The 24,208-nt window shown below is 43.0% G+C and overlaps 2 protein-coding genes and 1 long non-coding RNA gene across 5 annotated transcripts in view; 2 read left to right on the forward strand and 1 right to left on the reverse strand.

Annotated features, from left to right (window-relative positions):
* Positions 1-24,208, forward strand: part of LOC146866250 (uncharacterized) — a 153,370-nt gene that overhangs the window by 29,884 nt on the left and 99,278 nt on the right. The gene's annotated exons all lie outside the window — the stretch shown is intronic.
* On the forward strand, positions 4,707-6,766 carry LOC146866251 (uncharacterized). Of its 2 annotated transcripts, none has more exons than XM_085635013.1 (2): positions 4,707-5,357; positions 5,474-6,766. In XM_085635013.1, the coding sequence occupies exons 1-2, from the start codon at positions 4,707-4,709 to the stop codon at positions 6,122-6,124; spliced, it is 1,302 nt and encodes a 433-aa protein (XP_085491139.1). In that variant the 3' UTR covers positions 6,125-6,766. The 2 variants fall into 2 exon arrangements, with proteins under 2 accessions (XP_085491139.1, XP_085491149.1); XM_085635023.1 differs by having other exon boundaries at positions 6,185-6,766.
* Positions 15,670-17,729, reverse strand: LOC146866252 (uncharacterized). Of its 2 annotated transcripts, none has more exons than XM_085635042.1 (2): positions 17,079-17,729; positions 15,670-16,251 (listed from the first exon to the last, which is right to left on the reverse strand). In XM_085635042.1, exons 1-2 carry the CDS (start codon positions 17,727-17,729, stop codon positions 15,787-15,789), a joined length of 1,116 nt encoding a protein of 371 aa, XP_085491168.1. In that variant the 3' UTR covers positions 15,670-15,786. The 2 variants fall into 2 exon arrangements, with proteins under 2 accessions (XP_085491168.1, XP_085491161.1); XM_085635035.1 differs by having other exon boundaries at positions 15,670-16,962.

Here is a 24,208-nt window from a genome sequence, read left to right on the forward strand (position 1 = left end):
AACCTTATTCAAAACCACAGCACAAGACATTGCATTAGGAGAGTCAACCAGGCTCTGGCCCGCATTTGATCATTAGGTGGTTCAGCAGCACTTATGCTTATCGATTTTTAGAAGACATTTGATACCCTGCACTGGTCGTTCCTGGAGGAAGCACTTCTTAAAATGGGCTTTGGCTGCAGTATCAGACCTAAATTAGGGACCGGTATGCAGCCCCACAGGCTCAGGAGAGAATAAATGGAGTTGTCTTCCCCAAATTTCCCATCCGGCAGGGCCCCAGAAATGGATGTCCCCTGTCCCCCCTCCTATTTGCGCTAGCTATTGAGCCCCTGTTGGCCCTGGTGCACTGCGATGCACAAGTGTGGTGCTTTGACTGGGGGCTGGTGACGGAGGACAGGATCACTCTATATGTGAAGGATGTTCTCCTGTTCCTTTCCCAGTCTGAAGATATTGGGGCCTTAACTGATCCACATCCTGAATGCCTTTGGTTCACCCTCCGGACTAAGGGTCAACTGGAATAAATCCTTATTGGTCCCCCTGCGCGGTGACCAACAAGACACGACCTGGCATCCAGGGATCCCCATACGTGTCTTTGTTTTCTATACCTGGGAGTGCACATATAATGAAAACTGGAACTCATCTGGAGCTAGAATCTTCGACCCTTGCTATGTAGGGCCCAGGAGGACATGACCCGGTGGGTGGGACAAGTTGCCCCTCAATCTCATGGGCAAGATTGCCCAATTTAAGACGATGACACTCGCTCGGTTGCTTTAGGCCCTTTAAAACTTTCCCCTTCACATTTCGCCAGCCTGATTTAATACCCCGGCTTCAGTCATACGGTCGTTTCTGTGGGCAAATAAGTCCCCCAGAGTCGCCTTTTTTAAATGCATCCATGCCGCATTTGACCGTCTGAGGACTCGCCATGACGGAAATCTATCTATATTATTAGGCAGCACTCATCCTGATAGTAAACGACTGGAGAACCCAGCAAACCAGGAAGAGATAGCTGTAATTAGACTAGATAACATAACAAGTATTCTCTTTTGGGCGCCAGTCCCATAACTTCTCCCGGAAACTGACCAAAGAGGTGTTCTGAGCATAGAAAATGGTGCTGTGTTGGACAGGTTGCGAACATAGGACTATGCTGGAGACTCCCCTGTGGTTGTGCCGCGGGTTGACCCGAGTGGCGAGCCTCAAAGGATTCTAAGAGTGGGGCAGAGTTGGCAATTCGTGCCTGGGAGATGTATGGGACAGGGATTACATTTGATCCTTTCAGGACCTTTAGATTGAGTTCCACATGCATAAATTACAATTCTTACGATACTTACAACTTAGTCACACCCTTTCTGTCTGAATATCAAGAAGAACTCAGGGATGTCTCGGAGTACAGCCCGCTCGAGGTACGAGTAAACAATACTGCCTACTGGAACAGCAAAATCATAGACTACCACTGTAATGTTAAATTGGGGGGGTTGGTGAAATGTTTTATTATTAAAACCTGCAAACCTGCAAACCTGCACCTGCACCGGAACCATACATGGATGTTGTAATACACCCACCATAGGCACGTACTAGGATTAGTACACTGTTGGTCAGCAAATGTATTTGTGGCTAGAAACCAAATTGTACAAATTCTACTCAATGTAGGATTGGTACACTGTTGGTCAGCAAATTTACCAGTGCCTTGAAACCAAATTGCATAAATTCTCCTCAATGTATACTATGTAATTACGCAACTGAGGATGTTGAACATATTGTTTTGCTCTGTGTACGCCAAACCAAGGTAGACTTAGATTAGGACTCTTTGCACCTCTCTGGGTGTGAGGTACTTCAAGGTGCTTGTCTTGTTTCTATTGTTTGCAAGATTTGTCTTCTTCCTATAGAATATAACAATGTGATACCAGTCCCCTCGCGGATTATGGTCTTGGTCGTTACCTATACGCAGTTTGGCTATTAAAGTAGAGGGCGGGTCTTACATCGTGATTTCCATTTATCTCTAATCTAAACTGATATATTTTTTAAATGATGAGTAATTTCTTCTATGCCTTTATGTCCAAAATAGAGTGCCATTATGCTACAAAATTACTTATTATGCACTTTACTCTATTCATTGCTTTTTCTTGGACTATTATGGTATGTGTCTTATCCAGATTGAGATTTTAGTATTTTTATATGTGTTTTATTGTAGCTCTGTTAAATGTATTTTCTTACTTTAAACATGTTTTCCTATGAATATAGCATGCATTTTATTGTGATATTTGCAAAGTTTTATGGGCTGGTTCCTGAAATAAACTTTGATGACTGATGCAGCCCGCTCGAGGTACGTGTACTTCCGGGTCCCTTAGGGAAAGGTGGCATTTCACAAATCAATAAAACCTTGGTTACACACGCTCCTAACCTGATGGGCACCTTGAGAGAAAAAAAGAGGAGTGGGAAGGCTTCCTGGAGGAGATGGACTGGCACTTTGGCAATCTCTGCACGGCTCAGGCTCATTCAGATTACATATCTCCACCGGGTGCATCTTACACCTTACTGACTCCGGAAGGTCTGGGTATATCCATCACCTACATACCTTAGATGTCTGGAGCCCAGAGGGGATTTCTACCATACAGTATGGGCCTGGCCTGTCATACAACATTACCGGTCAAGCATATTCTTCACACTTTCCAAGGTGGTGGGATTGCATATCGAGGCAAACCTCAGACCCGCTATATTGCGCATGCTAGAGGATATTGTGGACCTTGACAGGATAGGACAATGGTGGGGATGGGTACGCTACGGGCCAAGAAAAATATTGCCAAACACTTGAGATCCCCTAACACTCCCTCTATTGTGGCCTGGAAGAAAGGTATGGACTGGTGTGTGAAGCTGGGAGAGACAATATATACTGCACGTGGGTGTCCCCACAAGTATGACAAGGTTTGGAGAAAATGGCGGGCTTTCCATGGTCTAGAAGATCACAGTTGATATGGGTGGATGAAGCGGCTCCATATTCTACACCTGTGGGACTAAGAGGGGAGGCAGGTATCTGTATGAAGCTTTGTATACATTGTGCTTGTCTTGAAAGAGCAACAACTGTAATATTGAAAATCATCGAAACTGTTCTTATAAAACAAAACTCAACATAGAGGAGTGTGTTGTTCCATGCCTCCAAATGCATCTTTTGTCATCCGATATACCAGTCTAGCTACCATTTCTGCAAGAGATGCCATTGAGGTCACAGCTCCCTCTCCATAAAGTTAAGTCATTCCACTGGGGCTGGGCGTCATCATTTTGAGTGACCTGGACTCAGGCACTGTATGAATGTGTTGGAAGAAGCACCCTTTCTCTCCTTTCAGTCCATTGTATGACTTTATGGTTCCTTATTTTTTTGTATTGTTTATTGGGTTCAGAAACATTTCCATCATTGTGTTTCTATGAAAGTTAAATAATGGTAAACTGCTGTATTACCACTGCAGAGAATGTCTCAACACAGAACGGATATTAAAGATAATAGCACCTAAAAGAAAATGCAAAGTCATCTGTACAGGTCACAGCAAAAGCAGTCTACCAAAGAGAGCTTAATATTGGCCCCGTCATCGCCTGCTGTGGTACTTGTCACTGACCTTCTGCCTGTTCAATCCAAAGTACTTGCATTGAAGTGAGTGTTCACTGTTGTTAAAGATTTTTGTGCATTTATATTTTTTTTCATCTTTAACAATGTGCAGGCTGTATTTTCACACCTGATTACCCAAGCATGCACTAACATAGTAATGCTGCTTTTGAAACTAATTTTCTGTGATGCTTACAAGTGATTTTTCTGTCTGAGCCTTGTTAACTGGGCATCACTTTGGGCCTAGATGCCATGGTTTTTAAAATGGATATCACTCTTGTCTTTCCCCTGCCCATCTCACTCCATATCGTTTCAGCAGCATGTAGTCAGTTAGAATATCATTTGTTTATTTCCATTGTGATTGTTCATGCTGTTTTCTTTATTTCCATTGTGATTATTCATGCTGTTTTCTTTATTTCCATTGTGATTATTCATGCTGTTTTCTTTATTTCCATTGTGATTGTACATGCTGTTTTCAATAAACTTTCCAAGGGCTCAGTCACAAAACTGCAAGTATTTCCTCAAAGCTTTTCCGCTAGATAGAACACGTTGTTGTATATGTATCTAGTTTGCTCTAGCATCTCCAGCCGGCATTAGCATTGGAAGGGGTGGAATGATTATTCATGCAGTGGGATAGGCCTTAGGAGCTGATGCAAGTAGTATAGGTTGTATACTACTCGTCACCATGTATTTTTTGACAGGTGGCCACGCCCCTTTGACCACGCCCCTTTGGTCCGTGTGTCTATATTGGACGTGTTCCAAGTCTGATTTTAATCGGGGTTTTAATCGGTCCTTATAACGTATTGATAAGATTATAGCATTTTATTGTTTTATAGGTCGTTATTTTGTGAATCATGGCTTATAAAATGATACGGCGATGAAATCAAAAATAAAAATAAAAAAATAAAAAAAAAAAAAAAAAAGCGTATAAAACGATAAGTTAGGATTTGTGAATCAAGGCTTATAAAATGATACGGCGATGAAATCAAAAAGCGTATAAAACGATAAGTTAGGATTTGTGAATCAAGGCTTATAAAATGATACGGCGATGAAATCAAAAAGCGTATAAAACGATAAGTTAGGATTTGTGAATCAAGGCTTATAAAATGATACTGCGATGAAATCAAAAACGTATGAATCGACCACGCATGCAGGAGGGTTGCTAAGAAGTGGGGGTAGTGTGAAATACGAGTCTACAAACATACCGCGGGGCGTGTCTAGTATGTTCACAGAGGATATAAGCCAGCATTCCGAGGACCGTGTGTTAAGAAACCCCCGCTTTTTTCCGACAAAGAAAAGCTCGAGCTTTAAGACAACTTTGAGAATGTCTTGCTCTAGCGTGGAAGCGGGGCCCCTTGGAGAAACTATAACAGCGATGCTGAAGGAAGCGGCAAATGCTGCAGACGACGCTGCAGAACTCGACGATAGTGATAAGGAAAATTGCGCGCCAACAACGCCTGCGGGTACTACGTCGGAGATGTCGTCGGCGATGCTGAATAAAAAGCCCGAGACAGACGTCGAGGCATCGGCTATGCCGAATATAAAGCCCGAGACCGGAGCCTGCGAAGAGGCGGTTGGTGGCGTTGCTAAAATGGCGAGCAATACCTCCGATGCTACAGACGGCGGTGGAAGAGCGGAACCAAGTGAAGATGACGAGGGTATTGACCTGCAAGAGCCTGAACCCGAGGACTCCAGCGACTGTACAGAGATGGATTCCGGAGAAGAATCTGTAAACGAAACAGAAAAGTGCGAAGTTGGAAAACGAAAAGTAAGTACGAACCGCAATTTTTCGGCAAATCCTCTGGGGTGTTTAAGAGTGTGATGATGAGGCGTGTAGTTGTGAGGAAGGCTGAGGTCGAAAAACCCCTTTTTTCTTTTTATCAGCAAAAGAGAGGAGGAGGAGCCCCAGGCGACAAAACCGCTAGCACGACTATGGAAGTCACACAGCCATCGCTACGTTTTTCATGTCTCTGCTGCTCAAGACAGAAAAAACTTGCCGTAACGCATAAAAACTGCAGCTGTAAGCGCTTAGACGCAATTGTACAATTTTGTCGTGGTGAAAGTTGGAGCACGGATCGATATCGCGGACTTTTGACAGCGATAGCCGCGATCATAAAATTGTGCTTAAAGGCGGGGTGGTACGACGAATGCGAAGGTTGTAAAATTGACGACCCGAGTCAGTTGCATCACGACTGTCTCACGACGGGTGATGAATATGAAGACAGTTTGATACGGAAACTATGTTACAAGCTGGACCCCTATAAGATTATGGCGACGTTGGGGGCGGTCTATGGCTTGAAAGAAATGTCAGTACCCGAAGATTGTAGTAAGATGATTGCGAATGTTTTAAAGTATATTAAGAGAGTACAGTCCCCATCAGAGCATGTGAAAAGTATGTATGAAGCGGGTGATGAAGACATACGCTTGATAATGAAACAGCATTTGAGAAGGAAGAATTACCGTAGATATTTTAAGATCAAGTATCTTTACAGGAGTTTAAAACCGAGGAACATGACATTTCTTAATGTAGAGTAAATGAAAACATGATGATCTTCGCGATTGCTACTATTATGTATGTGTGTTTTTCCGTTGCAGGAAAGTGTGTTTCGACACATGGTTGAGATCGGCGTGCGACCGAGCGTTAGATGCCTGGAAGACGCTTTTTATTTTCTGATCAGAGCAAAGATGGCGTACCCCAAACCAGTGTTTCGCCCGACCGCGCTATGTCGTAACAAGCGATGTGAAATCATCGAAGAGCTTGAAAAAGAACTGGGTCAGAAACCTAGAGGCTTTTACGACGTTGAAAAGAGCAAAATCTTCTTGGGCGCTGACGACGTGCTCGAAGATTGCATCGACAATTATATCAGGCGGACATTTTGCACCCTAGGAACTACTCTGAATAAGAAACAGTTTTTCAATTTCATGAATACAATATCTGATTTGTTTTGTCGAGCCTTCTTGAAGGGGCGTGGGGAGGATGTAAGAAGACTGGTACCGTTCATAGCTAGCAAAATCCAAATATTGATTCTACGTCACGAGTTTTTGAGAGCATTGTGTTAAATATCTATGTTTTTATCGTTATTATCGTTTATAGCGCTGTACATTCCTATATTACCAGTTTAAATCATACACTGTTTAATTCGTGTGTTATTAAATAATCTACTATTGTAAAATAAACCGGCTTCTAGTTCTGATTATTTGATAAAGAAAAATAATAAAACAAAAGTGAATTAATAGAATAGGGGGGCGGGAGTAGGGGTTGCGGTATTTTAGTTCAAGAAGCGCTACGATGCAGAAGCTTTTCAAAAGAGTTTATTACAACCCCTCGAAAGTTGGTAGTTTTGGCGGTGTAGAAGCCTTGTACAAGGAGAGCAAAATCCACAACGACGGTGTTAAAAGAACACAGGTACGCGACTGGTTATCGGGCGAAGATGCCTACACGCTACATAAGGGGTCGAGAAAGCGCTTTCAAAGACGGCGTGTGATAGTCAGCGGCTTAAATCATCAATGGCAAGCGGACCTTCTAGACGTCCGTGAACATGCCGCGGTTAATGATGGTGTAAAATTTATATTAACGGTGATAGACGTACTGTCAAAGTATGCATTCGCCGTTGGCCTGAAGGAAAAATCGGGGAGCTCGGTCACAAAAGCCTTTGATTACATTTTCAGCAGCGGGAGAATTCCTAAAAAGTTACAAACAGATAGAGGAAAAGAGTTTGAAAACAAGACGCTAAAAGCTCTGCTGAACAAGTATGGTGTAAAACATTTTGTTACAAACAACGAAGTGAAGGCGGCGATTGTAGAAAGATTCAACAGAACTCTCAAGGCACGAATTTGGCGGTATTTTACAGCGTACAACACATTTCGTTATATAGATCGTTTACAAGATTTTATTGAAAGTTACAATCATAGCTATCATAGAACCATTAAGACGTCCCCTGTAGAAGTATCCCCGCAAAATGAGTTGAAAATTTGGAGAACTGTGTACGGGTCCGTGTTCACCAACAACCCTGTTTCAAAAAACACGCTCAAAAAAGGTGATCATGTTAGGGTATCTAGATGCAAGGGGGTATTTCAAAAGGGGTATGAGCAGACTTTTACAGATGAGATCTTTGTGATAGACAAGATTTCCAAGCATTCAGGCGTTACAGTTTTTAACTTAAAAGACTATGCTGGGGAGGAGGTCGAAGGGTGTTTTTACAAAGAAGAGCTGCAAAAAATAAAACAGGATCAAGATCGTGTGTACCGTATTGAGAACGTTTTGGCAAAGAAGGGGCACGGGGCACAAAGACAGTGCCTAGTTAAATGGCGGGGATGGCCTGATAAATTTAATAGTTGGGTCTCTGAGAGTGAATTAAAGGATATACAAAGTCTACAACAGCGGATATAGGCATTTAGGTACCGCGGAAGCGCCATGGAGGTCGGACCTTTTTATCTGACGCTCCCGAGTAACGCGTCTTTGGACACTTTCCCTAATAACAAAATTTCAAATTTTACGGTGAAACTAGCAAAACCTATTCATCTACAAGGAGATTGGGAGGTGGCCCTAACAGAAATTCAGTACCCGCACACGTGGGACACTTTTGAAACAGAGGATGTTAGATTTACGGTGGTACGCAAGAAGGAAAGCGCCCACGAACTTTCTTTCCCGCCGGGGCACTATGACAACATACGAGACATTGTAGAAGTAATGAATAAATCCATTGGTAACATATCGGAACTTGTTGACCTTAGATTAACGTATGAACCACGACTTCGAAAAGTGCAGTTGAGGAATGCTCAAGACTACGGTATTTTGGTGCGTGAAAAACTGGGGAGAGTGTTGGGGCTGACGCCTAACGTTCACCACTCTTCATCAGCGGGGAAAGCCTACACGGATGTACACGGCGGATTTTATATGATGTTTGTATACTGCGACGTGATAGAGCATCAGAGAGTGGGGGATAGCTACGTGCCTCTCCTCCGGTGCGTGGAAATCACAGGCAAGAATAATAGCATGATAAACATCATTTACACCAAAAGAGATTATGTACCGATCAGCAAAAAACATTTTCACACAATAACTTTGGAACTGAAGGACGATTTGAACACTAATATAAGATTTAAAGTGGGTAAAGTCATAGCGAAGCTTCATTTCAGGCCGCGACGTGGTGAAGTGTACTAGAATAATGATTTTACCTGAAAATTACGGCGACGCGTCGCTCTATAGGGATTACTATAGAGCACAAGCCGGCTCAGGCCTCCCGGGGTTCCACGGGGCACCTATTATGTACGGGGCGGGTGTTGGCGGTATATTCAGAAGCCTTTTCAGAAAAGCAGTACCGCTTTTAAGAAGAGGGTTCCAGTTGGTAAAACCGCACGTGAAAACCGCTGCAGCAAATATTGCCCGAGACGTCGCAGGGCACGTTTCGGGGGCGGTGATGAAAAAGTTTACCAAAACGGGTCAAGAAGGCTCAGGTTTAATCTATCTCGAAAGAGGAAGGAAGAGAAAAAGGGGTGTATCACTAAGGGGGCCGCCCGCGTTCCTTCAAAGCGTTGTGAAGCGCCGGCGACCGGCTCAAAAGAGTTCGCTTAAGACCCGGAGAAGACACGGAAAAAAACGAGTCTCTAAGGGCAACATATTTTAAATCGGACCATGGCCTCCGTCCCTTGCGGTTCCCAGGAATGCACAAAGTCAGAGTTGGACCTATTCCAAGTACCACCAACGCAAACCAGCATTGAAAGTTCTCTATATGTCGAAGTACCGCCACTTTCAGCCCTGTCAGACACAGCCCCCTTAGAGTTCTTCATAGCTCGGTCGGATGACTACCTGGACCTTTCAGCTACCCTGATTTATCTGTCGTGCAAAATTACTAACGCAGACGGATCCGATTTGGACGCCGCAGCCCGAGTGGCGTTTTCTCCATACCCCATAGCCTCACTTTTTAACCAACTGGATGTGAGCCTCGGCGACCGGCTCATCAGCCAGTCAAACAACACGTATCCATACAGGGCTTATCTCGAAACGGTACTTAATTATGGGGACCCCACTTTAAAACGCCAACTTTCTGCAGGTCTCTTCTACAGAGACACCGCTGGAGAGCACGAGGACACGACTTTAAACGGTGCTAACGCGGGATTTAAGAGCAGAGCTAGCTTTACAGCCCGAAGTCGTAAAGTGGAACTGATTGGGCAATTACACTGCGATTTATTTTTCCAAGACAAATTAATGCTTAACGGTCTAGATGTGAAGATTAAACTGATTCGAAATAAAGACACTTTTTGCTTAATGAGCGGCGACGCAGAAAATTACAAAGTGCATATCTTAGCGGCGTCACTATTTGTGAAACGTGTCAAAGTGAGCCCGGTGGTGCGTTTAGCTCACGCCGAGACTCTGTTAACCAGTAATGCCAAGTACCCCATCGAAAGAGTGGAGCTCAAAGTGTTCAGCATCCCAGCCGGTGCGCTACTATCGAATACTGAGAATATTTTTTTCGGATTTTTGCCAAGAACTGTAATAGTAGCGCTGGTCGATAACGCAGCATTTAGCGGTGAATATGGCAGAAACCCCTTTAATTTCAAGCATTATAATATATCTCACAGCAGCCTCTCCGTAGACGGCCAAGCTATACCGGCAAAACCATACACGCCGTCATTTGGAACTGGGGGTGTGGCTAGAGAATATTTGGGTGTGCTGCAAGTTGCTGGGAAGTACGCATCAGACCGACCCTTCTTTGTGGATCGTGTAGAGTATTCGAAAGGCTATTCTATGCTGGCTTTCGATCTATGCCCTGACAACGACGTGGGTGGCGGCCATTTTTCGATACAAAAATCAGGCAATGTACGTCTGGAGCTCCGTTTTAGCGCCGCTCTACCGTCTACTATAAACCTTCTGATTTACGCTGTCTTTCAGAATGTTATACAGATTAACCATAGGCGAGAGGTGCTAATCGACTATATGTGATGAATACGTGGCAACTGGAACGTTTTCTCGCCAAAGACGAGACGGCAAAACATTCATTTTTAGGTGTATTCGCAGCTGACACTCTACCAATGTATCTGGGTAATCGCCAGCGACCGCTTCATTTAATAGTTAATACAGACGGTAAAGATCAAAGGGGTCGACACTGGTTAGCAATATTTCTAACGGAAAAGGACTCTGAGTTTTTTGACTCCTATGGCGTGCCACCAAACAGTTATCTGTACCCCAATACCATATGGCAATTTTTAAAAAGAAACACTTCAGGCCTAATAACATTTCATGAAAACCAGATTCAGGATGATGTATCATTTACCTGCGGGGCACATTGTTTGTTTTATTTATTTCATAGATGCCGTGGTGTAGACTTTGAAAGCATTTTAAAAATGTATTCAGCTGATTTGAAGGCAAATGATGCTCTAGTAACAAGGTTTGTGTTGAGGCAATTACGCAGATTGAAAAGAGGCCGTGTAAATAACAGACCGATGCAAAATTGTATTTCATTCACTGATAATATGCATGTTTACAGTGTTTATGATAACTAGCAGACATCCACAAGGTCTATTTTACGCTCTCATTGGACTTTTAAAATCATATTTGTACCGAACATTTTTACTCTGTGATATAAAATGTATCTAAATAAATTGCATGAAAAAAGCCCTTAACTTTACGTGTCGGTCTGACTTTTTTCATGCAATTTATTTAGATACATTTTATATCACAGAGTAAAAATGTTCGGTACAAATATGATTTTAAAAGTCCAATGAGAGCGTAAAATAGACCTTGTGGATGTCTGCTAGTTATCATAAACACTGTAAACATGCATATTATCAGTGAATGAAATACAATTTTGCATCGGTCTGTTATTTACACGGCCTCTTTTCAATCTGCGTAATTGCCTCAACACAAACCTTGTTACTAGAGCATCATTTGCCTTCAAATCAGCTGAATACATTTTTAAAATGCTTTCAAAGTCTACACCACGGCATCTATGAAATAAATAAAACAAACAATGTGCCCCGCAGGTAAATGATACATCATCCTGAATCTGGTTTTCATGAAATGTTATTAGGCCTGAAGTGTTTCTTTTTAAAAATTGCCATATGGTATTGGGGTACAGATAACTGTTTGGTGGCACGCCATAGGAGTCAAAAAACTCAGAGTCCTTTTCCGTTAGAAATATTGCTAACCAGTGTCGACCCCTTTGATCTTTACCGTCTGTATTAACTATTAAATGAAGCGGTCGCTGGCGATTACCCAGATACATTGGTAGAGTGTCAGCTGCGAATACACCTAAAAATGAATGTTTTGCCGTCTCGTCTTTGGCGAGAAAACGTTCCAGTTGCCACGTATTCATCACATATAGTCGATTAGCACCTCTCGCCTATGGTTAATCTGTATAACATTCTGAAAGACAGCGTAAATCAGAAGGTTTATAGTAGACGGTAGAGCGGCGCTAAAACGGAGCTCCAGACGTACATTGCCTGATTTTTGTATCGAAAAATGGCCGCCACCCACGTCGTTGTCAGGGCATAGATCGAAAGCCAGCATAGAATAGCCTTTCGAATACTCTACACGATCCACAAAGAAGGGTCGGTCTGATGCGTACTTCCCAGCAACTTGCAGCACACCCAAATATTCTCTAGCCACACCCCCAGTTCCAAATGACGGCGTGTATGGTTTTGCCGGTATAGCTTGGCCGTCTACGGAGAGGCTGCTGTGAGATATATTATAATGCTTGAAATTAAAGGGGTTTCTGCCATATTCACCGCTAAATGCTGCGTTATCGACCAGCGCTACTATTACAGTTCTTGGCAAAAATCCGAAAAAAAAATTCTCAGTATTCGATAGTAGCGCACCGGCTGGGATGCTGAACACTTTGAGCTCCACTCTTTCGATGGGGTACTTGGCATTACTGGTTAACAGAGTCTCGGCGTGAGCTAAACGCACCACCGGGCTCACTTTGACACGTTTCACAAATAGTGACGCCGCTAAGATATGCACTTTGTAATTTTCTGCGTCGCCGCTCATTAAGCAAAAAGTGTCTTTATTTCGAATCAGTTTAATCTTCACATCTAGACCGTTAAGCATTAATTTGTCTTGGAAAAATAAATCGCAGTGTAATTGCCCAATCAGTTCCACTTTACGACTTCGGGCTGTAAAGCTAGCTCTGCTCTTAAATCCCGCGTTAGCACCGTTTAAAGTCGTGTCCTCGTGCTCTCCAGCGGTGTCTCTGTAGAAGAGACCTGCAGAAAGTTGGCGTTTTAAAGTGGGGTCCCCATAATTAAGTACCGTTTCGAGATAAGCCCTGTATGGATACGTGTTGTTTGACTGGCTGATGAGCCGGTCGCCGAGGCTCACATCCAGTTGGTTAAAAAGTGAGGCTATGGGGTATGGAGAAAACGCCACTCGGGCTGCGGCGTCCAAATCGGATCCGTCTGCGTTAGTAATTTTGCACGACAGATAAATCAGGGTAGCTGAAAGGTCCAGGTAGTCATCCGACCGAGCTATGAAGAACTCTAAGGGGGCTGTGTCTGACAGGGCTGAAAGTGGCGGTACTTCGACATATAGAGAACTTTCAATGCTGGTTTGCGTTGGTGGTACTTGGAATAGGTCCAACTCTGACTTTGTGCATTCCTGGGAACCGCAAGGGACGGAGGCCATGGTCCGATTTAAAATATGTTGCCCTTAGAGACTCGTTTTTTTCCGTGTCTTCTCCGGGTCTTAAGCGAACTCTTTTGAGCCGGTCGCCGGCGCTTCACAACGCTTTGAAGGAACGCGGGCGGCCCCCTTAGTGATACACCCCTTTTTCTCTTCCTTCCTCTTTCGAGATAGATTAAACCTGAGCCTTCTTGACCCGTTTTGGTGAACTTTTTCATCACCGCCCCCGAAACGTGCCCTGCGACGTCTCGGGCAATATTTGCTGCAGCGGTTTTCACGTGCGGTTTTACCAACTGGAACCCTCTTCTTAAAAGCGGTACTGCTTTTCTGAAAAGGCTTCTGAATATACCGCCAACACCCGCCCCGTACATAATAGGTGCCCCGTGGAACCCCGGGAGGCCTGAGCCGGCTTGTGCTCTATAGTAATCCCTATAGAGCGACGCGTCGCCGTAATTTTCAGGTAAAATCATTATTCTAGTACACTTCACCACGTCGCGGCCTGAAATGAAGCTTCGCTATGACTTTACCCACTTTAAATCTTATATTAGTGTTCAAATCGTCCTTCAGTTCCAAAGTTATTGTGTGAAAATGTTTTTTGCTGATCGGTACATAATCTCTTTTGGTGTAAATGATGTTTATCATGCTATTATTCTTGCCTGTGATTTCCACGCACCGGAGGAGAGGCACGTAGCTATCCCCCACTCTCTGATGCTCTATCACGTCGCAGTATACAAACATCATATAAAATCCGCCGTGTACATCCGTGTAGGCTTTCCCCGCTGATGAAGAGTGGTGAACGTTAGGCGTCAGCCCCAACACTCTCCCCAGTTTTTCACGCACCAAAATACCGTAGTCTTGAGCATTCCTCAACTGCACTTTTCGAAGTCGTGGTTCATACGTTAATCTAAGGTCAACAAGTTCCGATATGTTACCAATGGATTTATTCATTACTTCTACAATGTCTCGTATGTTGTCATAGTGCCCCGGCGGGAAAGAAAGTTCGTGGGCGCTTTCCTTCTTGCGTACCACCGTAAATCTAACATCCTCTGTTTCAAAAGTGTCCCACGTGTGCGGGTACTGAATTTCTGTTAGGGCCACCTCCCAATCTCCTTGTAGATGAATAGGTTTTGCTAGTTTCACCGTAAAATTTGAAATTTTGTTATTAGGGAAAGTGTCCAAAGACGCGTTACTCGGGAGCGTCAGATAAAAAGGTCCGACCTCCATGGCGCTTCCGCGGTACCTAAATGCCTATATCCGCTGTTGTAGACTTTGTATATCCTTTAATTCACTCTCAGAGACCCAACTATTAAATTTATCAGGCCATCCCCGCCATTTAACTAGGCACTGTCTTTGTGCCCCGTGCCCCTTCTTTGCCAAAACGTTCTCAATACGGTACACACGATCTTGATCCTGTTTTATTTTTTGCAGCTCTTCTTTGTAAAAACACCCTTCGACCTCCTCCCCAGCATAGTCTTTTAAGTTAAAAACTGTAACGCCTGAATGCTTGGAAATCTTGTCTATCACAAAGATCTCATCTGTAAAAGTCTGCTCATACCCCTTTTGAAATACCCCCTTGCATCTAGATACCCTAACATGATCACCTTTTTTGAGCGTGTTTTTTGAAACAGGGTTGTTGGTGAACACGGACCCGTACACAGTTCTCCAAATTTTCAACTCATTTTGCGGGGATACTTCTACAGGGGACGTCTTAATGGTTCTATGATAGCTATGATTGTAACTTTCAATAAAATCTTGTAAACGATCTATATAACGAAATGTGTTGTACGCTGTAAAATACCGCCAAATTCGTGCCTTGAGAGTTCTGTTGAATCTTTCTACAATCGCCGCCTTCACTTCGTTGTTTGTAACAAAATGTTTTACACCATACTTGTTCAGCAGAGCTTTTAGCGTCTTGTTTTCAAACTCTTTTCCTCTATCTGTTTGTAACTTTTTAGGAATTCTCCCGCTGCTGAAAATGTAATCAAAGGCTTTTGTGACCGAGCTCCCCGATTTTTCCTTCAGGCCAACGGCGAATGCATACTTTGACAGTACGTCTATCACCGTTAATATAAATTTTACACCATCATTAACCGCGGCATGTTCACGGACGTCTAGAAGGTCCGCTTGCCATTGATGATTTAAGCCGCTGACTATCACACGCCGTCTTTGAAAGCGCTTTCTCGACCCCTTATGTAGCGTGTAGGCATCTTCGCCCGATAACCAGTCGCGTACCTGTGTTCTTTTAACACCGTCGTTGTGGATTTTGCTCTCCTTGTACAAGGCTTCTACACCGCCAAAACTACCAACTTTCGAGGGGTTGTAATAAACTCTTTTGAAAAGCTTCTGCATCGTAGCGCTTCTTGAACTAAAATACCGCAACCCCTACTCCCGCCCCCCTATTCTATTAATTCACTTTTGTTTTATTATTTTTCTTTATCAAATAATCAGAACTAGAAGCCGGTTTATTTTACAATAGTAGATTATTTAATAACACACGAATTAAACAGTGTATGATTTAAACTGGTAATATAGGAATGTACAGCGCTATAAACGATAATAACGATAAAAACATAGATATTTAACACAATGCTCTCAAAAACTCGTGACGTAGAATCAATATTTGGATTTTGCTAGCTATGAACGGTACCAGTCTTCTTACATCCTCCCCACGCCCCTTCAAGAAGGCTCGACAAAACAAATCAGATATTGTATTCATGAAATTGAAAAACTGTTTCTTATTCAGAGTAGTTCCTAGGGTGCAAAATGTCCGCCTGATATAATTGTCGATGCAATCTTCGAGCACGTCGTCAGCGCCCAAGAAGATTTTGCTCTTTTCAACGTCGTAAAAGCCTCTAGGTTTCTGACCCAGTTCTTTTTCAAGCTCTTCGATGATTTCACATCGCTTGTTACGACATAGCGCGGTCGGGCGAAACACTGGTTTGGGGTACGCCATCTTTGCTCTGATCAGAAAATAAAAAGCGTCTTCCAGGCATCTAACGCTCGGTCGCACGCCGATCTCAACCATGTGTCGAAACACACTTTCCTGCAACGGAAAAACACACATACATAATAGTAGCAATCGCGAAGATCATCATGTTTTCATTTACTCTACATTAAGAAATGTCATGTTCCTCGGTTTTAAACTCCTGTAAAGATACTTGATCTTAAAATATCTACGGTAATTCTTCCTTCTCAAATGCTGTTTCATTATCAAGCGTATGTCTTCATCACCCGCTTCATACATACTTTTCACATGCTCTGATGGGGACTGTACTCTCTTAATATACTTTAAAACATTCGCAATCATCTTACTACAATCTTCGGGTACTGACATTTCTTTCAAGCCATAGACCGCCCCCAACGTCGCCATAATCTTATAGGGGTCCAGCTTGTAACATAGTTTCCGTATCAAACTGTCTTCATATTCATCACCCGTCGTGAGACAGTCGTGATGCAACTGACTCGGGTCGTCAATTTTACAACCTTCGCATTCGTCGTACCACCCCGCCTTTAAGCACAATTTTATGATCGCGGCTATCGCTGTCAAAAGTCCGCGATATCGATCCGTGCTCCAACTTTCACCACGACAAAATTGTACAATTGCGTCTAAGCGCTTACAGCTGCAGTTTTTATGCGTTACGGCAAGTTTTTTCTGTCTTGAGCAGCAGAGACATGAAAAACGTAGCGATGGCTGTGTGACTTCCATAGTCGTGCTAGCGGTTTTGTCGCCTGGGGCTCCTCCTCCTCTCTTTTGCTGATAAAAAGAAAAAAGGGGTTTTTCGACCTCAGCCTTCCTCACAACTACACGCCTCATCATCACACTCTTAAACACCCCAGAGGATTTGCCGAAAAATTGCGGTTCGTACTTACTTTTCGTTTTCCAACTTCGCACTTTTCTGTTTCGTTTACAGATTCTTCTCCGGAATCCATCTCTGTACAGTCGCTGGAGTCCTCGGGTTCAGGCTCTTGCAGGTCAATACCCTCGTCATCTTCACTTGGTTCCGCTCTTCCACCGCCGTCTGTAGCATCGGAGGTATTGCTCGCCATTTTAGCAACGCCACCAACCGCCTCTTCGCAGGCTCCGGTCTCGGGCTTTATATTCGGCATAGCCGATGCCTCGACGTCTGTCTCGGGCTTTTTATTCAGCATCGCCGACGACATCTCCGACGTAGTACCCGCAGGCGTTGTTGGCGCGCAATTTTCCTTATCACTATCGTCGAGTTCTGCAGCGTCGTCTGCAGCATTTGCCGCTTCCTTCAGCATCGCTGTTATAGTTTCTCCAAGGGGCCCCGCTTCCACGCTAGAGCAAGACATTCTCAAAGTTGTCTTAAAGCTCGAGCTTTTCTTTGTCGGAAAAAAGCGGGGGTTTCTTAACACACGGTCCTCGGAATGCTGGCTTATATCCTCTGTGAACATACTAGACACGCCCCGCGGTATGTTTGTAGACTCGTATTTCACACTACCCCCACTTCTTAGCAACCCTCCTGCATGCGTGGTCGATTCATACGTTTTTGATTTCATCGCAGTATCATTTTATAAGCCTTGATTCACAAATCCTAACTTATCGTTTTATACGCTTTTTGATTTCATCGCCGTATCATTTTATAAGCCTTGATTCACAAATCCTAACTTATCGTTTTATACGCTTTTTGATTTCATCGCCGTATCATTTTATAAGCCTTGATTCACAAATCCTAACTTATCGTTTTATACGCTTTTTTTTTTTTTTTTTTATTTTTTTTTTTTTATTTTTGATTTCATCGCCGTATCATTTTATAAGCCATGATTCACAAAATAACGACCTATAAAACAATAAAATGCTATAATCTTATCAATACGTTATAAGGACCGATTAAAACCCCGATTAAAATCAGACTTGGAACACGTCCAATATAGACACACGGACCAAAGGGGCGTGGTCAAAGGGGCGTGGCCACCTGTCAAAAAATACATGGTGACGAGTAGTATACAACCTATACTACTGATGCAATATGATGATCTGAGTTGCTAATGAAATTATACATTTGCTCAAACCACAGTGATTCTGCAGGGCTGCTAATTCCACATGCGTAAATAAGTCATAAAACCCCTCTATTATGGGAAAAAGCCAGAGACTTTCCTGTTACACTAGGGATGCTGCCATTTTCTTTCCCTATTTTACTGCCCACTTTGGACTTAGACTAATTTTTGATTTTGTATTTCTCTGGATTGCCTATTCACTGAGAGCTTTCATGGAATAGATTCTGTATCACCTTACTTTTTAATTTTGTAATAAAACCCTTTAACTATTCTGCTGTTCAAGATCTCAGTTACAACTGAGTGGGCGTGTTTACTAAATTGACCGCAGTTCTAATAATTTTGATGTGTGGGGAGGGGCCTTAACCGGGGGTAACTTTGCCTCATTAAATTAATTAACACAGTCTCCAGTTTATTGGACTGTGGGCATTCTGTTTGAGATACATTTTGGGGTGTCAAGAGTGTGGGGCCCCTGCTCCCACAAAATGTTGATAGCAGAGGATGGCTGGGTGTTAAAGAGCACAACCTTTCTGCTTTAGAAACTCATTTGTTACCCAGAGCTTAGTGTTACTGGATTTTCCAGTGTGGATCTTCCTGGTGGATTTTTGGCTGAATTCCTATCTTGTAGTGTGAATTCCGAGCGATTTGGATTGTAAGTATGAATAGGGTGGAATGGATTTGGTGACTGAGAGTGCTTTTGGTGTGTTATTGAGGTACAGAGTCTTGTGTTGGGTGATGGATTGTTATGCAGTATGTGAGACTTTTGGTTATGCGTCAGTACAAAGGTCCCCTTTTTGAGAGGCACCAGATGCACACAGTAGGGTTTCCTGTATTAACTAGTTTTTCCTTGTAAGAGTTTTCCATGTTTAATATAAGCTGGTATCACTCGCTTCTTGGTGCACCAGAGTAACTTCATTACCAAAAAGTGGATTGCCTCTGGGCGAGATTCTGCTTGGTGTGAATTAGGTTTGATAAGTGTTGCAAAGGCAACTAATTTGTGCCGGTGCTGTCTGGTGCTCAGCACCGGCACTTTATAGTCAGGTCCGGGGCTATAAATTCTTTTCAGGAGGCAGTGGTGGTGAACGTAATTTTTCAAACAGAACACAAAGTGAGACAGCTTTACTTTTCCCACGTCATCTGTGCTGCTCAGGCGCTCACTCTCACTCATTCGTCAACACATGTACTCCTGGCAGGCTGGAGACTGAATTTCAACTTTTTAAGCTTTCAATAAAAAATTAAAAAAGCAAACAGGCTCTGCAAGAGCTGTCTTTATTTCTGCGGTTATCATACCTTGCCCTTCCCCCTCCCTCAGAGCAAGTTAGAGAGCCCCTGGAGGAGCGGAAGAAGGCTGGAATATTCATGTCCGTTACCTGTCACGTAGGCCTTCAGCAGCTCCCTATTGGTAACTGAAGGTCAAGGGCAGGGCTTTAAGTGGGCCGGGTCTCACCGTGTCTGAGCACCGGCAGTTTTTTAAAGGGGGCCTCGAATCAGGTCTCTATCGGGCTCTGTTTTGTGCCCTGGCACAGGCGGTCGTTTTTTTTCTGGACTGCAGTGACAGCAGGCACATCGTGCTCACACTGCTTACTTCTCTCTAGTGGCGAAGCTACAGCATGACGTAATACCAGGTGAGGGGAAGGGAAATCCTTTAAAGAGAGTCATTTTCTCTCTGGATTTCCCTTCTCTTTTTGAAACTCAGGAGCAGCAACATTGTCGTGGTGGCAGCAGGGCTTTAAGTCGAATCGTTTTCAATCTTATATACAAGCCATAGTTGCTACTTATTTATTTTATGCAACTAACAACCACTGACAAAGCCAATAGTCATGACTTTTTTGTAGATATGATGTTACTTGTAACATACATATATGGATGCAATGACAAACAGCACACTATGCTAAGCACCGATTTTTAGCTTGTGCGTTTTTAAGCCACGCCCCTAATTACATTGGCCACGCGCCTTTACGCCCCCCCCAGTTTTTTCATCCCACTTAAAGCCCTGGTCAAGGGAGTTGCTTAGCAGAATGCTTCTGGAAGTAACAATAATCGAACACGTCTTTCCTCCACGGGGTTTCCAACAGTCAAAATTAATTCATTCTTACACGCAAGCTGAAACCGTCTCTCTCTTCAGATCGTGTCCAGTTAATTACACAAGGACACATTCATTATTTGTATTTGGTAGACACGGGGAGATTAAGTAATTTGCCCAAAATCACCGGGTGTTGAAGCGAAGCTGAGGCTCATTGTTAAATCTTATCTAGTTCCTGTGATCAGTTTAGTGACAGCACGATAATTTCAAATAAATAATCTCTGCACAGCTCCTCGTCATTGCACAACTCAGGCACTTAGAAGCTGGCTAAACACCCAATATTTTGCGCTCTATAAATATTGTCAACCGTCTCTCTTTCAGATCGTGAGTGTTCATGTACAGATTGATTCTTATGGCTATTGTTTTTTTCTGACTTTTTTTTAATGTTCATCTGTTTAGTCCAACATTTAACGGCATGCTTTACATTTGTCAGGATGCGTGCAAGCTTTGTCACTACCTAGCACCTGTGTTGGGTTGGGTCAATTGGCCTTTGAGGGAGGGCTGACATTCCTTTCTTTATATGCTTACAAACTTTTATGAGCCATAGTCTGACCTTGGAGCCCCTCTACTTGCTTATCCACATCCACTTCCTTTAATATGCTGCCCCAGTCTTCAAGGTTCTATATCTATTGTGTCCATATCATTGTATGGCAACATGCCAATTCCCAATGCTCTGTTGACTTCAAGCCTCTGCCCATTTCTCTGTACCCAGTCCAATACCTGGGTCACCATTGTGAAAAAATATGTTCTATTCCATGAATTATTTTCTGCTTTGCTGTAAAGAACCAGTTACAATACACAAGGACGCATTCATTATTTGGTAGGCACAGGGCGATTAAGTGATTTGCCCAGAATCAACCATGTGCTCGCTGCATTGTGGGCCTTGTAGTTTGGCCTTTTAACAGTTTCATCTTGGGTTCAAAAATAAATTTGTATTTCTTATGTTTCTTAGCACCCAGGATAATATGCTGCATAGCCAAAAACCTATAAGGTCCCAAAGGCTAGAACGATACGTGTGTGCGCAAGACATGGCTGGCTACACGCATGAAAGTGGACGTTCTGCAAGATGTTTCTAGAGCAGCAGGTTGCCAATTAGCTGTCAACTAGCACTTTAGTAGTGGCATTTAGCCAGAAGGGTTTGATGAAGTGTGACTGGGATCAGACTGCACACATGCAGGTTTAAAGGCAGGGCAGTTAGTTTCCTGTTGGGAGAACTACATTTACAGAGGGCTGACTTTTGTGCTGTGGCGGGTTTAATGAAAACAGGATTGCTTTATGTGCAGAAGAGTTGTGTGTGTTTTTGTAGCCATTTGGGCACATGTGCCATGCTTGTTTAATTGTCTTATGTGACTGTGTTGTGGTAGGTTCAGGTGCTCATGAAAAATCTGCTGTGGCTGTATTGAATGCTTTTAGATTGCCAATCTGAATGATCATTGTCATTGTGTTAGCTGCATAAGAGTGCGACGTTGGTGTGTCTATGCATTCTGTTGGATAGATGAGTGGTGAGCCATTGAGCAAGTAAGTTTACATTCTGTCCATGATAATTGTTGCCTATGTTCGTTGCAGAGTTGTTGTGGGTGTTGAAGCTTTTTGGGAGGCATGGAACTTACACAAAATCTTTACTCCACTCTATAACACTATACTCCACTCTACAACGCTCCTCTCTACACCATTGCACTATATACAACTGCAATATACTTTACACCACTATACTCTATACAACAGCACTCTATACTACTCTACCTCACTGCACAAAAACACCAATACACTCTTCACCGCTTTGCTCAAAACAAATGAACTCTACACCACTGCACTCTTTCAATATACTGTGCACCACTGTACTGTAAGCCACACTACTACACTCTATACTACACTACACTGTACAACATTACACTCTACAATACTAAACTCTATAATACCATACTCCATCAAACAATACTCCAATAACACTCTAATCCACTATATACCAGTCCACTCCACAGCATTATACTCCACTATCTGCCATCCTACAACACTATTCCATTCTAATCCACTATTTTCTTTTTCCTGAGTTTTATATAGCGCAAACTTGACCCATAGGCATCAGAGCGCTCTACATGAGCAGCAGATGCATTACAGATGGACATATTCATTTTTGTGGGGCAAGGGAGATTAAGTGATTTGCCCAGAATCACAGGATGTTGAGTCCCTGCCGAGACTCAAACCCGGTTCCCCAGCTTCAGGGTCGACCGCTTTAGCCATAAGGCCACATCCTCTCCCCCACTATACAACACTCTACGCAACTCCATCTACAAACTACATACCACTTTACTCCACTATATTCTATAACACTATACTCCTACACTATATAACAATATACTCCACTCTACAACACTTTACTCTACAACACTCTGCACAACAGCCTCTACACTACCACTCTGCACTCTGTACCACTACACAACACTATAAAACACTCCACTCTACAACACTATACTCAATTCTAATACTATACTCCTCTCTACAACACTATACTACCTACCACAATACTTTTCACTCCTATCCAAGCCACTAAACTCCACTATATGGCAAGACCTATTGGCATTGCTAAATGCTTGTTTCTTTTACTTCACACTAATCTTCATAGTTGGAATAGCCAGGAATACAAAATGGTGGATTTTACTTCGCTAATGACACTTAAGGAGCTAAAGCTCCCCTCCCTCGCCCCCCTCCCATACATGGAAGCTGATTTGGCCACATGGAAGCTGATTTGGCCACAAAGAAGTTTTAGAACTCTGCTTTCACACAGCACTGATCCTTTCTATTTTGAAGAGCAACGCAAACAGAATGCACTTTGGCCACAATACTGTGGGTTTCATTCATTTTCTTAAGTGTAAGACGCATTTGTGTGTTTTTTTAGTTCGATTTAAAATGTTTAAAAAAAGACAAATACCAATAAAAAGGCTTAGTGTGATTCTCCTACGTTTTTCAGTTACAAGGTTATGGTTTGATTGTTACAAAATGTATTGATTCATTAAACTTTTTAAGTGTTAAAATGACAGAATGCAAAACGTTTTCTCAAATCCAGCAGAGCGTATTTGGCTGTTTCAAGTGTCCTGTGCATGTGTAATATTGTGTGTAGTGCATTTTGTACAGTTGTGTTTATTAACCTTCAAATGTCATGTTTGCTATACATGAAAACGAAACAGGATGGTATCAGCATTCAAATTATTTCGGGCCATAGTCTCTTCTTCTATGCACCCTTTAAAACATAGACCTCTTTATAGTCTGTTGTCAATTGTATTCTGTGCTGGGTGGGGTTTAACAGCTACATCATTGTGTATGACCTTCGTATTAGGGAGTAAAAGGCACTGTTGTATGTTGGGAACATTATTTTAAGGTCTAAGGGGTGCCAGTTGCATAAGAAATGGTCGGTTTAGGCCCATTTACAATGCACTTTTGAGAGTAAGGGGCATATTAACAAGCCAGGCGGTAAAATTATCGCCACTTTACCGGCAGAAAACTGCCGCTAAAACGGCGATAATGGGCTTGATAATATGCTCTACGGAATTCCAATTGAAGCCCATGTTAGACGTCCTTCACATCTAACATGGGCTTCAATTGGAATTCCATAGAGCTTATTATCAAGCCCATTATCGCCGTTTTAGCGGCAATTTTCTGCCGCTAAAGCGGCGATAATTTTATCGCCTGTCTTGATAATATGCCCCAAAATCACTTTCTAGAGACTTGTCCCTCCTCCATCTCTCCTTTTACTCATCCCAAGCCTCAGCTTACTACTGTGATCTCCCTAATAACCCTTTCTAGATTCTTCCCTCCTCTATACCTCCCACGACCCATCCCAAACCTCATTTTACTATGATTTCTTAAATAACGCTTTCTAGACGCTTCCCTCTTCTATCCTTCC

The sequence above is a fragment of the Triturus cristatus genome, chromosome 2_1, assembly GCF_964204655.1.
Source record: "Triturus cristatus chromosome 2_1, aTriCri1.1, whole genome shotgun sequence".
In the NCBI taxonomy this organism is placed as follows: domain Eukaryota; kingdom Metazoa; phylum Chordata; class Amphibia; order Caudata; family Salamandridae; genus Triturus; species Triturus cristatus.

Bases quoted from the DNA above. Each gene is read 5' to 3' on its own strand.
- LOC146866251 (XM_085635013.1), top strand. From the start codon at position 4,707: ATGAAATCAAAAACGTATGAATCGACCACGCATGCAGGAGGGTTGCTA. The intron at 5,358-5,473 runs GTAAGTACGAAC...TCTTTTTATCAG, and splicing joins GCGAAGTTGGAAAACGAAAA to CAAAAGAGAGGAGGAGGAGC.
- LOC146866252 (XM_085635035.1), bottom strand. From the start codon at position 17,729: ATGAAATCAAAAACGTATGAATCGACCACGCATGCAGGAGGGTTGCTA. The intron at 16,963-17,078 runs GTAAGTACGAAC...TCTTTTTATCAG, and splicing joins GCGAAGTTGGAAAACGAAAA to CAAAAGAGAGGAGGAGGAGC.